At 40.0% G+C, this 13,734-nt stretch overlaps 2 protein-coding genes across 3 annotated transcripts; both read right to left on the bottom strand.

Moving 5' to 3' along the window:
* Window positions 1-1,890: 1,890 nt before the first annotated feature.
* On the bottom strand, window positions 1,891-5,807 carry LOC310739856 (uncharacterized protein). Of its 2 annotated transcripts, none has more exons than XM_083566093.1 (7): window positions 5,335-5,807; window positions 3,685-3,818; window positions 2,902-3,131; window positions 2,577-2,777; window positions 2,323-2,466; window positions 2,144-2,237; window positions 1,891-2,023 (listed from the first exon to the last, which is right to left on the bottom strand). In XM_083566093.1, the coding sequence occupies exons 1-7, from the start codon at window positions 5,423-5,425 to the stop codon at window positions 1,985-1,987; spliced, it is 933 nt and encodes a 310-aa protein (XP_083422219.1). In that variant the 5' UTR covers window positions 5,426-5,807; the 3' UTR covers window positions 1,891-1,984. The 2 variants fall into 2 exon arrangements, with proteins under 2 accessions (XP_083422219.1, XP_083422218.1); XM_083566092.1 differs by having other exon boundaries at window positions 3,685-3,821; window positions 5,335-5,803.
* A 3,063-nt stretch (window positions 5,808-8,870) lies between these two features.
* LOC310739845 (leptin receptor overlapping transcript-like 1) lies at window positions 8,871-13,715 on the bottom strand. Its single transcript, XM_083566080.1, has 4 exons — window positions 13,561-13,715; window positions 10,702-10,777; window positions 10,417-10,603; window positions 8,871-10,207 (listed from the first exon to the last, which is right to left on the bottom strand). The coding sequence occupies exons 1-4, from the start codon at window positions 13,574-13,576 to the stop codon at window positions 10,091-10,093; spliced, it is 396 nt and encodes a 131-aa protein (XP_083422206.1). The 5' UTR covers window positions 13,577-13,715; the 3' UTR covers window positions 8,871-10,090.
* Window positions 13,716-13,734: the final 19 nt, after the last annotated feature.

The following is a 13,734-nucleotide window of genomic DNA, read 5'->3' as shown; positions in this document are numbered from 1 at the left end:
ATTCCTGTCCCTAATCCCATGACAAGTAGCAATATGTTAACGGTATCTCCCATATGTTTAGGGAGTAAATATACAGTCTGCTGATGCTCAGACGACACAAATGGAAAGCTGTGAGACGGTGTGTGTGTGTGTGTGTGTGTGTGTGTGTGTGTGTGTGTGTGTGTGCCTATAGCAACAGACCACCATTGTAACAACAGTAAAACAGCCATAAATGTATATTTAGGAGCTCGTAGATCATTGGCTAGCAAGATTTCCTGCCCGAGTGCTGATGTGTAAATGGTCGCGAGCTCAAATTTATTTTACAACGCAGTACAACGTGCCCCTAAACTATGCACTAATAATAAAATAGTCTAGCAATCGTTATTCATGCTAAAGAGTAATAAAATTTATGGTTGGATTTTAGCACCTGGAAATACCTTCATTAACGTAGTGTGATGTGTGGGGTATGTGTAAGTGTGTGTGGGTCCATTCACCTGGGAATGGAATTTTCAGTATAATGATGTGCGTGTGTGTGTGTGTGTGTGTGTGTGTGTGTGTGTGTGTGTGTGTGTGTGTGTGTGTGTGTGTGTGTGTGTGTATATACACTGCTGTAATTCTGGGTGAAGTTTTAAGCAGACAGGAAACAGGGGTGTGTCAGGTGATACGTAGTGCAGTATGTCCTGGGTGATTGAGTGTAAATCGTGTGTGTGAGTGAGTGTGGTGATGTGGTGAATGTTCATTTAAAAGTTTTGCTTATAATTTAATGTGCAAATCTAAAAAATTGTTTAGGTTAGAAGTGTGTCATGAAGTGTAGTGAAGTGTGTGACGTAGTGACGCACAAAGCACTGATGTGTCAAGTAGTGACTTAAGAAACTTTACAACGTTTTTAAAGTAGTGACGTGCTTTAAAATGTTTTCAAATAAACCTCCTCCTTGGCCTTCCTCTATTCCTCCTTTCTGGTGGCTCCATCCTCATCATTCTCCTACAGATATACCCCATGTCCCTCCTCTGCACATGTCCAAACCATCTCAATCTCGCCTCCCTCAACTTGTCTGCAAAACATCCTACATGCGCTGTCCCTCTAATAAACTCATTTCTAATCCTGTCCATCGTCGTCATTCCCAACAAAAACCTCAACATCTTCAGCTCTGCTACCTCCAGCTCCACCTCCTGTCTTTTACTCAATGCCACTGTCTCTAAACCATACAACATCTCAGGTCTCACCACAGTCCTATAAACTTTCCCTTTCACTCTTGCAGATACCCTACTATCACAAATCACTCCTGCCACTCTTCTCCACCCACTCCACCCTGCCTGCACTCTTTTCTTTACTTCCCTAACACACTCTCCATTACTTTGCACAGTTGACCCCAGGTACCTGAACTCCTCCACCTTCTCCACCTCACCACAAATCACAATATCATCCGCAAACATCATAGTCTATGAAGACTTCTGTCTGACCTCATCTGTCAACCTGTCCATCACCACTACAAACAGGAAAGGGCTCAGAGGCGATCCTTGATGCAGTCCAACCTTCACCTTAACCCAGTCTGTCGTTCCCACTGCACACTTCACTGCTGTCACACTGTCTTCATACATGTCCGTCACCACCCTCACATACTTCTCTGCCACACCCATTGTAGTTTCTCATACAATACCACAACTCTTCTCTCTGCACCATGTCTTACGCTTTCTCTGAAACCACAAACACACAATGCAACTCCTTCTGACCTTCTCTATACTTCTGCATCAACATTCTCAAAGCATAATGAAACGATTTTGGTCAATACTTTCTGGTCTTTGAGGTGTTTACATGGTAGTGAAGTTTACAACTATCATAAATTGGATAAATGATCTGTCTTTTATTGGGGGAATTAATAAAAGCCAACCAAAGAACAGTACTATTATAAATGTATGTGCAATAATTGTTTTATTGAATGTCCCTTGTTTGGGGGTTTTCCCTTGTGCAGTAGTCGACACTGTGCATGATGTCAGTATCCAGACTTCATGGAGGTTTTGGGTCCTCATCCTCATGACAGTCCACCTAAAGCCCAAATATTTAATATCAACTTAAATAATGACTTATTTTGTGTCGCACATTATTGTGAAAAAGTTGTTTGCATATGTGTGTGTGTCAAGTGTGTGTGTGTGTGTGTGTACACACCTGGTATGATGTAAATTTGCTAAAGAGTTCCTGGTATCTTCCTTTCCACTTGTCTGCCTCTACCTGCAGATCCAACATGGCATCTAGGTCCCATCTAAAAACAATGAGCTAATATTAAAAAATCTATATATTCTTTCTCTTTTCTTGTTCGAATTTGAAAGAAATTGGTGGTGCGTTACCTGCTGCAATGGATTTTGGGCTGTGCGTCTTCTTCACCGATCGTTTTAGACTCTGAGTTTTTTCGGAGATCCAGCAATTCTTCCTGTAACCTGTTCACCTGAAGAACCAGGGCCTCCTTTTCATCATTCAGGCAGTCCTTAAACCTACATACACACACACACACAAAATATCCAAGAAAGTTTTTGGACTTCATCATTGTTTACACACACACATACACACACACACACACACACACACACACACACACACACACCTTTTAATGCAGGATATCCAGTTGCGCTGTTGATCACACAACCACTCGACTTGCTCAGCCATCTCTCTGAGTTTGTGTATGCTGGCTGAGTTTTCACACTGCAGTTCCAGCACCGTCTTCTGATGAGCAGTATTTTGCTCGCTTAGCTCCTGCTGCAATGCATCCTGGGCCTTCTTCAGCTCCTCAATGGCATTCGATTTACTGACCAAACGGAATAAGATCACACAGAGCACACAATTGATTATCATAAAAATATAAAATCAATCGAATGATTAAACTGTCTAAAGAGAAACGAGAGGAATACTTTTTTTTTTTAAACTGGTACCTCTCCAGCTCTTTCTCCAGGTTTTCTGTATGCTCGGCATGAAGCCGGGCCTCCTGTTGGAGCTGCGCCTCCAGGCCCTGTGCCTTTTTGGTTGCTTGCTGGGCCTCCTGATGGAGCTGGTCCACAAAGCCCATTAGCTGCTTCTCAGTGGACTGTATGTATTGCAGCTCTGAGCTTATCGACTCCAAGTGAACACTTAACAGAGCCGCGTCGCTCGTGCTCACGACATTCTACATGCGTAAAAAACACACACACACACACATTGTTTTTTCCTTAAGAACATACACACTCGAATAATAAAGGATTGCCATCGTTCCCTTTTGAGCATATAAACGCATTATGAACTGGGGCTTGACGCCTGTAGATATGAATCTCCAACTGACTGCCTACATTTATTGAGTGGAACAAGTCCAAACTCGGCAGTGACGCTGTTCACACGCATCAGTAAAGCTGCGGTCTTATACGATTTTCAATTCTGGCTTTCACAGCTCTCAAAACTGTTGGAGGCACACAGGAACTCTTTACTTGAACTAAGAAACTTAAACCTGGTCCAGAATGACAATGCCTATGTGCAGAAAGACAGCTCCATGAAGAAATGCTTTACATGGGTTGGAGTGGAAGATCTCCTTCTATAGAGTTACCTACTGAACAATTCAACCCACTGAATTGACCAATGCTGACTGCACCCCAGGCCCCACTCCAATCGTATGCTCTGGTGTCCACAAACTTTTGTCCATACATTGTATAGAAAACTTTGTACCAAAATCAGGATTCACATGTCACCTGTTGGTGATGGAGTTTTTCGAGAAGCTCCTGGATGGTGTTTTCGTTCTGTCGGAGCTGCAAACACACCGTTTCCAACTCCAGCTGCAGGACCCGCACTCTCTCTCTGGATAACACGCACTCTCTCTCCAACGCTGCTACACACACAATCGCAAAATCACTCACTGGTCAGTCACACACACTGCTGATAGCACATAGCATTCGGGAATCGTACGGGACATGGAGGTATCGGTATCAGTCGTTGAGAGTCATGAGGCTTTGGATTGATTGAGAGACCATCAGTGACCACGAGTCATTCGTTCTTTTGTCACATCAATCCCATATATGCTATGAAGGTGATTCAAGGAACGAAATTAACATTTTGATGAACAAGAATCGAAAAATCACTAAAATGATCCAATGTGAAGAGTGATTATTCGAGGTAGTATATAATTCCTGGCAGCTCAAACAGAACCGGTCATTTTCCCTAGACCTCATTTTTCAACGAGGCATTTCCACCAACATGCTATGTTTTTTTTTTTTTTAGTTTTCGCACCACTTTGTATGGGTTGTATGTGAAATTCATAGGAGTCAGCATGTTTCCATGCTGCAGTCCTAAAGATCATATAGTCCCTTCAGTCTGATGTTTAATGTAAATGTACACTGAATCTCTTGACTTGAACTGGATGGTAAGGGGATATGTGTGTGATGTCCACAATGCCTACAATCCACATATAGTTAGTACTCGAATGGGAGATAGCAATGTGTCAGTCCCATGCCAGAGAGCAATATGTGGATTTAGTGAGTTGATTAAACTAAAGGATTGCAGGAAACAGATGGTTAAGTTTATTTTTTTACTTTGACCAGTCAACCAGACTAACTGACTGTGAAATAGTCCAGTGAAATAGATCTAACTGACCAGACTAACAGAAAACATGGCAGGAATGTGGTCTATTTAGTTTAGAAAAAAAAGCTGTTTTGTATTAAATAAAGATCACGCCGAGGCAGACCTTTGCCTCGCTGCTTTCATAACTGTTGTACGGCTTTGCGTTTTGTGGTCAGTTTGATCAGAAATGATCAGATCCTTAAGACGTGAAAGAAAGGTGTAGCGTTGTGTGTGGTATGGATGGGTTAAAGAAGGGTTAACATATTTGGCAGGGAAAGAGCGTCTGTTTGTTCTGTCAAAGGCATCAGGCTCATGACTTTTCATGAAGCAGCGTTCTGCCTTGAAGGGAAAATGCTAACGTTCACTATGTAAAGCTGAACAGTGTACATTAGATTTCTTATATTAGTGTATATACAGTTAGAGAACCATTAGTCATGCAATATTAACTAGGAAACATTAAATCCAGTAGACATAATTATGTATTTACTGCAATATGTGTGTGTGTGTATATATATATATATATATATATATATATATATATATATATATATATATAAAGGTGCATACTTGATTTCTATTAATTCTATTCACTTTTAATTAGTGTACATCTGCTTTAAATTGATAAGCATATGATTAAAAATCATCTATTTAGCAATAAGTTATTTACGCCTATCCTTACTTTGCTATATATTTTCTAGCATATATTTTGTTGTTATTCTCAGGTTTTTGTACCTGAAAATAAACTTTCAATGTACAAATTTTTCATTGACTTTGCTCTGCCTTACCTTTCTCCTGTGCCAGACGGTTGCACTTGGCTGTGAGATACTGGATCTGGCTGCAATCTTCATCTCTCTGCACTCGGAAAAACCTCCTCATCACCCTGCGCTTCTTTCTTCTCTGGATCTCTTCTTCCTATGTTCCCTCGCACACTCACCCTTCTTATTCCAGAGGGCAAAAGAGCAAGCTCCAGATGGCGCTCATGATGCCTTGAGGCTCATGGAATTCTCTCACACCCCTACGCCATCGCTTTAACGTTTATAAGCACTGGGTTTAAAAAAAACAAAGAAAAATAGCATTTGCCTGAAGATATCCTGAGTTTTATGTAGCGAGTGGCTTTAGACGCACGCACAGGCCTGCGATAGCTAGCAGGTACATGTCGTTTTCTTTACTTGCTGCACATTCTCGAACCCAACAGGGAATACCTTAAGACTCCATAATTTAGGACTCGGGGTCTAAATTCCGATCTGGTACAAAAGCTTTTCACAAAAACCGAATTGGTGCTAAACACATTAAAAGCATCGCACTGTAATCATATTCTACACATACACTATATCGCCAAAATTATTAGCTCGTCTGCCTTCGCTTCCCCTGTTTGCAACTGAACTTGAGTAACATCCGAATCTCAAACCATAGGGTTTTGGGACCGTAAGATTTAGGAGTGTTTTAATGGCAGTTTTTGACCATTCTTCCAGAAGCGCATTTGTGAGGTCAGACTATGATGTTGGATGAGAAGATATCAGGTTGAGGTCAGGACTCTTCCACACCAAACTCTCTCATCCATGTTTTTATGGATCTTGCTTTGAGCACTGGTGCGCAGTCACATCGAAACAGGAATGGGCTGTCCCCAAACTGTTCCCACAAAGTTGGGAGCATGAAATTGTCCAAAATGTCTTGGTTTGCTGAAGCATTAAGAGTCTTTTCAATGGAACCAAGGGGCCGAAGCCAAACTCCTGAAAAACAACCCCCGCATCATAATCCCCCTCCACCAAAGTTTACACTTGGCACAATGCAGTCAGACTGGTACCGTTTTCCTGGCAACCGCCAAACCCCAGACTCGTTCATCGGATTGCCGGACAGTAAATCGTGATTAGTCACTCCAGAGAACGTCTCCACTGCTCTAGAGTCCAGTGGCTTGAAAGCAGCTGCTCCACCAAGGAAACCCATTCCACAAAGCTCTATGCACTGTTCTTGAGCTAATCCAAAGGCCACATAAAGTTTGGAGGTCTGCAGCTAATGATCCTGCAGAAAGTTCGTGACCTATGTGCACTATGCGCTCTGACAGTTGCAGTTGTTCCCAATCGCTTCCACCTTGTTATAATACCACTAACTACTGACTGTGGAAATACTGGATCCTCTCACGGTACCATGCTGGAATTCACCGAGCTCCTGAGAGTGACCCGTTCTTCCACAAATGTTGGTAGAAGCGGTCAGCATGGCCAGGTGCTTGATTTTATACACCTGTTACCATGGAAGTGATCGGAACTCCTAAATTCAATGATTTGGATGGGTGAGTGAATACTTTTGGAAATATAGTGTATCAGAGCTCCCATTTTCCTGAGATACTCTATTACTCTACACACTTCTGTTCTCATTCTCAAAGAACCCTGAAGCTCAGGTCTCAAGTTGAATTCATTTTTGTAAAGTTTCTAAAACAAAAAAAAAGTAGTATTTGGAGTATTTGCTTAAAAAATGGCATTTATTTAATAAAAAAAAAAGGAAAAAGAAAAAAGAAAAGAAAAACATTTCAATGACAACAATGTTTTTAGTTCTAAACAGCATACGAGACCTAGATATAACTTAACCAAGCAAAGGATGTGAAATGAAACATTTACAGTGCTTTGGATCAACTAGAAATGTGTGAATTCCTTCTTTTTTTTGTTTTTGTTTCTTTTTCTCGAGACCAAGAACTGATTTTATTCCCACCAATACCTTCCCTCGAAAGACGCACAATAAGAATGACCCATTAGCATCGTGTCCATTTCTAGCGTGAATAAAAGTCGTTCTTGGTGGTTTTTTTGGGGGGGGGGGGGGGGCGTCGAACGCTAGTACACTTTGGCGGATATATGAAATGTAACACTTGACCTTACTGTAGGACAAATGGCATATAAATAAATACAATAATTTATCAATCTGCAGTCAGCTTCTTACAGATATGGAAAATAAATTACGTCAAAGTCTGAATAAATGTAACAAATATGTCAGTGCTACTAAACAAAAATACAAAATTAAAACAACAGTGAAATTAAAAAGAAACTCAACTTTAAAACGCCAAGTTCACGATCAGCATCCAGATTCTCTTTACTGTTTGCACAAGAGCTACAAGCCTAATAAAGCTAACAAGATTAGCATATTGCTTTGAGAATGCCGAAATCACCACGCTTAGCTCTGGGTTTAAGCCATTTTTTCTGTATGTGCTCATTATAGTACGCGTGTAAATACCGTGCAGCTAGCGTAATGCTAATCTTTCACACCTCAGGTGAATGCTACATTTAGACTAGAAGGATTAGCGTCGTGCTAAACTGTGTACGGAATCACTAGTTATTTAAGACACAAAGATACCTCACACTTGAACAACAACGTAATGCTACTCTCTATCCCACGCAAACATTTAGAATAGGATAATTAGCACCATGCTAATTTTTTTTACCTCAGTGTTTGTTTTATTTCCATTTACTACATTAAGATTTAAAACGCACATACATGGCGAATATGAACGTACTGAAGCGAGTCTGTAATTTTATTTTATTTTACTTTTTTTCTCAAGTCATACTTCTAGACTAGAAAAATTAGCATTGGGCTAATATGTTTTTCTTCTTTTTTTTTTTTTTTTTTTTTAAACATAACCTCGAAGCAAAATGACCTCACAGCTAAAAAATTATAGCGGGCGGCCATCTTGAAACATTTACTTATTCCAATATTCGAATTTCTAAAGACAGATTCTGTTTAGAACTTTATGAAACAGCTAACGTGCTAGTGCTACGAAAACACGCTGTTCGGATAAAAGCTAACGCTGTGCTAAACTTCCTCACAGCTCTGATGAACTACATTTAGGTTAGATGGAGTGAAATCATGCTGCAGTCAAGAACTTTTTTACTTTTTTTACCACTTAACACATGAACTATACGGGCAGACATTTTGAGACATTAAAATTTCTAGATGCAGATTTCCTTTACGTCTATACAAAAATAGCATTACGTGCTAATGCAGTTTGTTGCAAACGCTGGTATCTTACAATCTACAGCTAGCACACTGCTAATCTTTCTCACGGATCAATAAACACAACGCGATGCGACGCTAATCTTCCTCATAGCTCCAGTGCACTACAATTAGACGAGAATGATTAGCATTATGATAACCGTTCAATGAAGTAAACCATTAAGTTTTTAACCAATTGTGATCTTAAACAGACTTTCTTGCAGACACAAAGTTACCTCACAGCTGAAAACTGTATCGGTGGCCATTTTGGAGCAACTTTGTTTAATCTTATATTGTATATTACTTTAAAATTTGTAAATACAGATCCCCCTTTATGTTTACAGCTCCAGTGCACTTGATTAAATTAGAGGAAATAGCATCATGCTAACCTTTGTGGATATTAAATCACCAAGTAACCACACAGCTATATACTTTAGAGGGTGGCCATTTTAAAACAAGTTCACTTGATCTTATAAATCATATTCAATATATTACAATTTGTAAATACAGACTCTCTTAAGAACTGGATGAAATAGCGTAGGCGCTAGTGCTACTACATGACACTGTTTGAAACGGGTCTAATGACTCGGCTAAGAGTTGCTAATCTTTGCTAAGCTTCCTTACAGCTCCAGTGCACTACATTCAGACTAGAAGGATTAGCATCATAACTGTGCAGTAAAGTAAATAATTACTTTATTTGAACCAATTTTGAAGTTACCTCAGAGCTAGAAAACTGTAGCGGGCAGCTATTTTGGGGCAAGATCGCTTAATCATTATTGTATATTATATACAAATTCGTAAATACATCAACACAACAAAATAGTCTTGTTTTAATGACGCCATTTGAAGTCAAATCGGTGATTTCAGAAGACGGTTAACCTGATGCTAGTCGGCGCTTAGTTACTTGTCAGCCCTTTGTGCTTGTAGCTCCTGTACACAACTTTTTCTTATTTTGGCCCCCCCCCCATTTTATTTTTTTTATCTCAAACATCCTTTTCGGAGACTTGGCGATGACAAAATTGCGAGATTATTCACAAAACAGCAGTGAACGCTGCAGTGAAACCGTGCTAGCTATAAAGCAATAGTGCCGGCAGACAGTGCATTTTTACCTGCGTAAATTGAAACTAAACCCGTGTTATGCGAAAAAGCGATTTTTAAATATTACACGGCAGATTCACGGGGTCAAAGGCTAATCTAAAAGATGCGCTGCGAATGACAGCGTCCGCGATTCGGTCTAACTGCAGACTTTGAGAAATTATCTAGCCACTTTAGCCTTTTTTTTTCCCTGGTATTATACATTCTACATTCTGTAGAGAAAGCATTGATCATGCCTGCAAAAAACAAAAACAAAAAAAACAAACAAAAAAAATGCTGCTAATGCACAGAATAAAAAGCAAAAAATAAAAGAGATTTCTGAGGTCGAACCGATCCCAGTGACAACTTATTGCACTGATTTCCTCTTAACACGGATGGCCAGTCACTATAAATAATAAAGACGACAAGAAGGACCGCCGCGGCGACCGCCACGGGAAGGATGTAGGTTTCGATTAAAAACAGTTCTCCGCTTCACCACTGCTGCCAGCTGAAGTCGTCGTTCGATCCGAAGACAAGGAAGAAGCCCAGGATGGTGCCGAAGATCACGATGTTTCCTGTCAGGACGAGGGCGCAGGCCCCCCAGGCGATCTGCATATACGAAAATCAGGAATTATTGACGCGAAAAAATTTACGCTAAACACACACAATGCTGACAAGGCCTCGATGGTGTAGGATTATAGCTCGTTAGTACTGCGCTGTTGAATGCTTGATTCTGATTGGTCATGTGCATGTAACTGATCGTTAGCATGTGCCCGAGTTGAGCGATAGTGACGTGAACGTAAAGCAGCCATGTTTACCACGCTGGCACGTGCGAATATGATGGGCAGTCCGAAGGCAGACACGACGATCCCTGTGGTGAGGAAAATGGCCAGTTCTTTGCAGGCGTTACTCGCCGAGTCTGTATCGTCCACCACGCGCCGAGAGATGCAGTACGGGATAGGAGACAGGATGTAGAAGAAGAGAAGAAAAAGCGGCCAGTATTCACTGTGGAGACACAATAACACAACGCTTACAACTTTATCCTTTCATTATTAGAAGCACGATTTGTAAACGCTCTCGAGCATTAGTATTTTAGAACTTACTTATACACAGGCAAGGCACAGCCAAGCATCAGAAACATGAGGCCAATGGCTCCTCCAAAGGAGAGGCTGATCAGGGCTGGAGATGGAGATGAAACAAGACAGTTAGCCGTTTTATAGGACATATAATTATTGCCTTATTCTAAATACAGTCATCATACAATTGTAGCTGTTTCTCTCAGCAATGACTTCTTGGTGCCTCAGTGAATGGTTTCTGAGAAGTTGTTTAGCAGAAGGACGATCACCTGACCATAGGCTACAAAGCTTAAAGGAAGTTGTCTCATGTTCAGTTTTTAAAATGGGGAAAAAATGCAGGTGGGAACTAAAGTTCTTAGCAGGGAACTGAAGGAACGGCGGACAGTTGCATTCCAGAGGGTAGTTCGGATTGCCCCCCTCCCCCGCTTTATTCGTTAGCCAGCCTATTTGTCGCACACAGAAAACCGAGCATTTCCACCAATTTGTGTTTAAAGAAAGTACAGGAAGGAGTAATATTATTAGCGCAAACTGCGGTATCGGTTAGCTAATTTTGGTTACACACCTGCACCAATCATTCCGGATGCTGACTCGAAAGCTGTTTGGCACACTGTAGGTTTTTTATATACAACTTTGCATAATATGTCTACTCGAATGTTCATTTGTGGTTTGGTCAGGTGTCTGCAACAATATTTTATGGATTCTAATATTTCAAGCCTCGTTCTAAAAATGTTGACTTAGGGCTTTTTACGACAAACCATGAATCAGCCTTATTGATTGTGGCAGAAAAAAAAGATGTGGCAACCTTTTCAAAAGATGGCGTGAAAGCTGAATTGTCTCTCTGGCTTTCCTGTTAAATTGCTCAACCCATAGTATTTTTTATTTGTTTTGTAGAGTTACTGGACATTCTATAGCTTGGTTTTTTTTTCTGCCATCATTTCAACTGAATCTACTTATATATACACACACTATTTCCAAAAGTATTGGGTCACCTGACCTTTCCCGCTATATGTGGTTCTTTTCCAAACTGTTATAGGACGTCTTTAGATGCGCTGTAATAAAATATTGCATTCACTTGAACGTGGAAACCCAAAACATGTTCCAGCATGGCAATGCCCCATGCACAAAGTGAGAATCTTGTAGATCTGGTTTACATGCTTCGAAGAGGAAGATCTTGAGTGGCCTGCTATCGAGCTCTGATCTTATCCCTACTGAACACCTTTGGGATGAATGTGAACGCTGACTGCACCCCAGGTCTCCTCACCTACACATCAGTACCCGCCTTTCGTAAAAATACCCTTGTTTCTGATGAACACAAACATCCATAAGCACACTCCAAAATCTACTGGAACATCTTCCCAGAAGAGTGGAGGGAATTATAAGAGCAACTTGGGACTAAATGTGGAATGCGATGCTTAAACATCACATACCGTACATATGACCAGGTGACCCAATACTTTTGGAAATAGTGTGTTAATAGTTTTACAATTTTTGAGAGACACCTGCATGTTTTGTTTCTATGCAACAAACAAGCAAATATATATTAATGCCAATACAGACGTTGCATGACATTGTGAACAAACTGGAGAGGATAAACTTGTTTAAAAAAAGAAAATGGTATCACTCATATGATGCGTCACATGATTCTGCAGCAAATCACCCTGAAATGACCACTGACGTAACCGAAAGCCCTCCCGGCTGGGGATCAAATAGCGATCGGTAGTATTGTAAAGTCATTTTCACATTATGTAGGCTGACTAAATTGAGCATTTTTACACTGGGAACACGACGTAGTTATTACATTTCACGATGTAAACAAAAAGGGTCGACTTAATAAAAAAAAGAAGCAAAGATGTGCATAATAAGTACGTTTATTCATTTTTAATCACTAATCTTAAACCAATTGTGCCAAATCTCACGAAATGCGTGATATATTTCATATATTTTTCAAAAAAATTAATAAATAAATAACTAGATGTATTCATTTCAATCAAACCAAATTGTCCCTTGATCTTCATTAATGCATGAGATTTCTTTAAAACTATATTTTGTTCTCTATATACAGTAAAAAGGCTTTTCGCCTTTTTTTTAAGAGCATTTCCATTTATACAGTGTCTATCAGATCGGCTATTTTCGGAATGCCGGAAAAAGCCGAAGTAAATCCGGTTGCCGTCTGTGAGCCTGTGTTTATATTACAGTACATTTAAACCTTAGTACAACATTCAAACACGTATAATATTAACTAGATTTATTGATTTAAATCAAACTAAATTGTCCCTCAATCTCCCCTAATGCATTATATTTTATTTCCATGTACTTTAAAACTATATTTGTAAATAGGCTTTTTTAAGAGCATTCCCATTTATACAGTGTCTATCAGATCGGCTATTTCCGGAATGCCGGAAAAAGCCGAAGTAAATCCGGTTGCCGTCTGAGATCCTGTTTTTATATTACAATAAATTTAAGCCTTAGTAAAACATTTAATTAATAACGTGACCTTATATCTGCTTGTACATACATTTATATGTCAATCCTAAATATTCCTGCGTTCATTGTATTACTTTATATTAATAATAAATGGATTAATAAAGGCTCGATTATAGCGACAGCGATAGTCACATGAACGCGCTGATCATGGAAGCCTTCGGGTTGTTTTTATAACTGACTGAAATATAACATTCTCGCTCTTATAAGTGCATAAATGTTATATATAATAATATATATAAAAGGAAAATCTTTGTTATTGTATAGTAATGCTACTCGCTCGTTTAGCGTAGCAACCGCGGCACGTAGCAACCAAGCTAAAGAGCTTCAACCGACACACCTGGTTCAGCGCCTCCACGCTTTTATTAACAATTAAAATCCAAATATTACATCATTTTTGCTCACCTTTAATACCGGCCATTGTTTTTACGCATACATATATAATTAAGTATAAATATAGATATATAAATCCCCCGCAGGACCGTCACAGGCTCCCCGGTCACAGCGCGCAGCGTCAACACAGAAGAAACAAGCTGTACTATAGCTGATCGACAAACCAAATCCGCAACACACTTCCGG

Source organism: Silurus aristotelis (assembly GCF_946808225.1).
Source record: "Silurus aristotelis genome assembly, chromosome: 17".
NCBI lineage: Eukaryota > Metazoa > Chordata > Actinopteri > Siluriformes > Siluridae > Silurus > Silurus aristotelis.
This window is presented reverse-complemented; position numbering and strand designations above follow the sequence as displayed.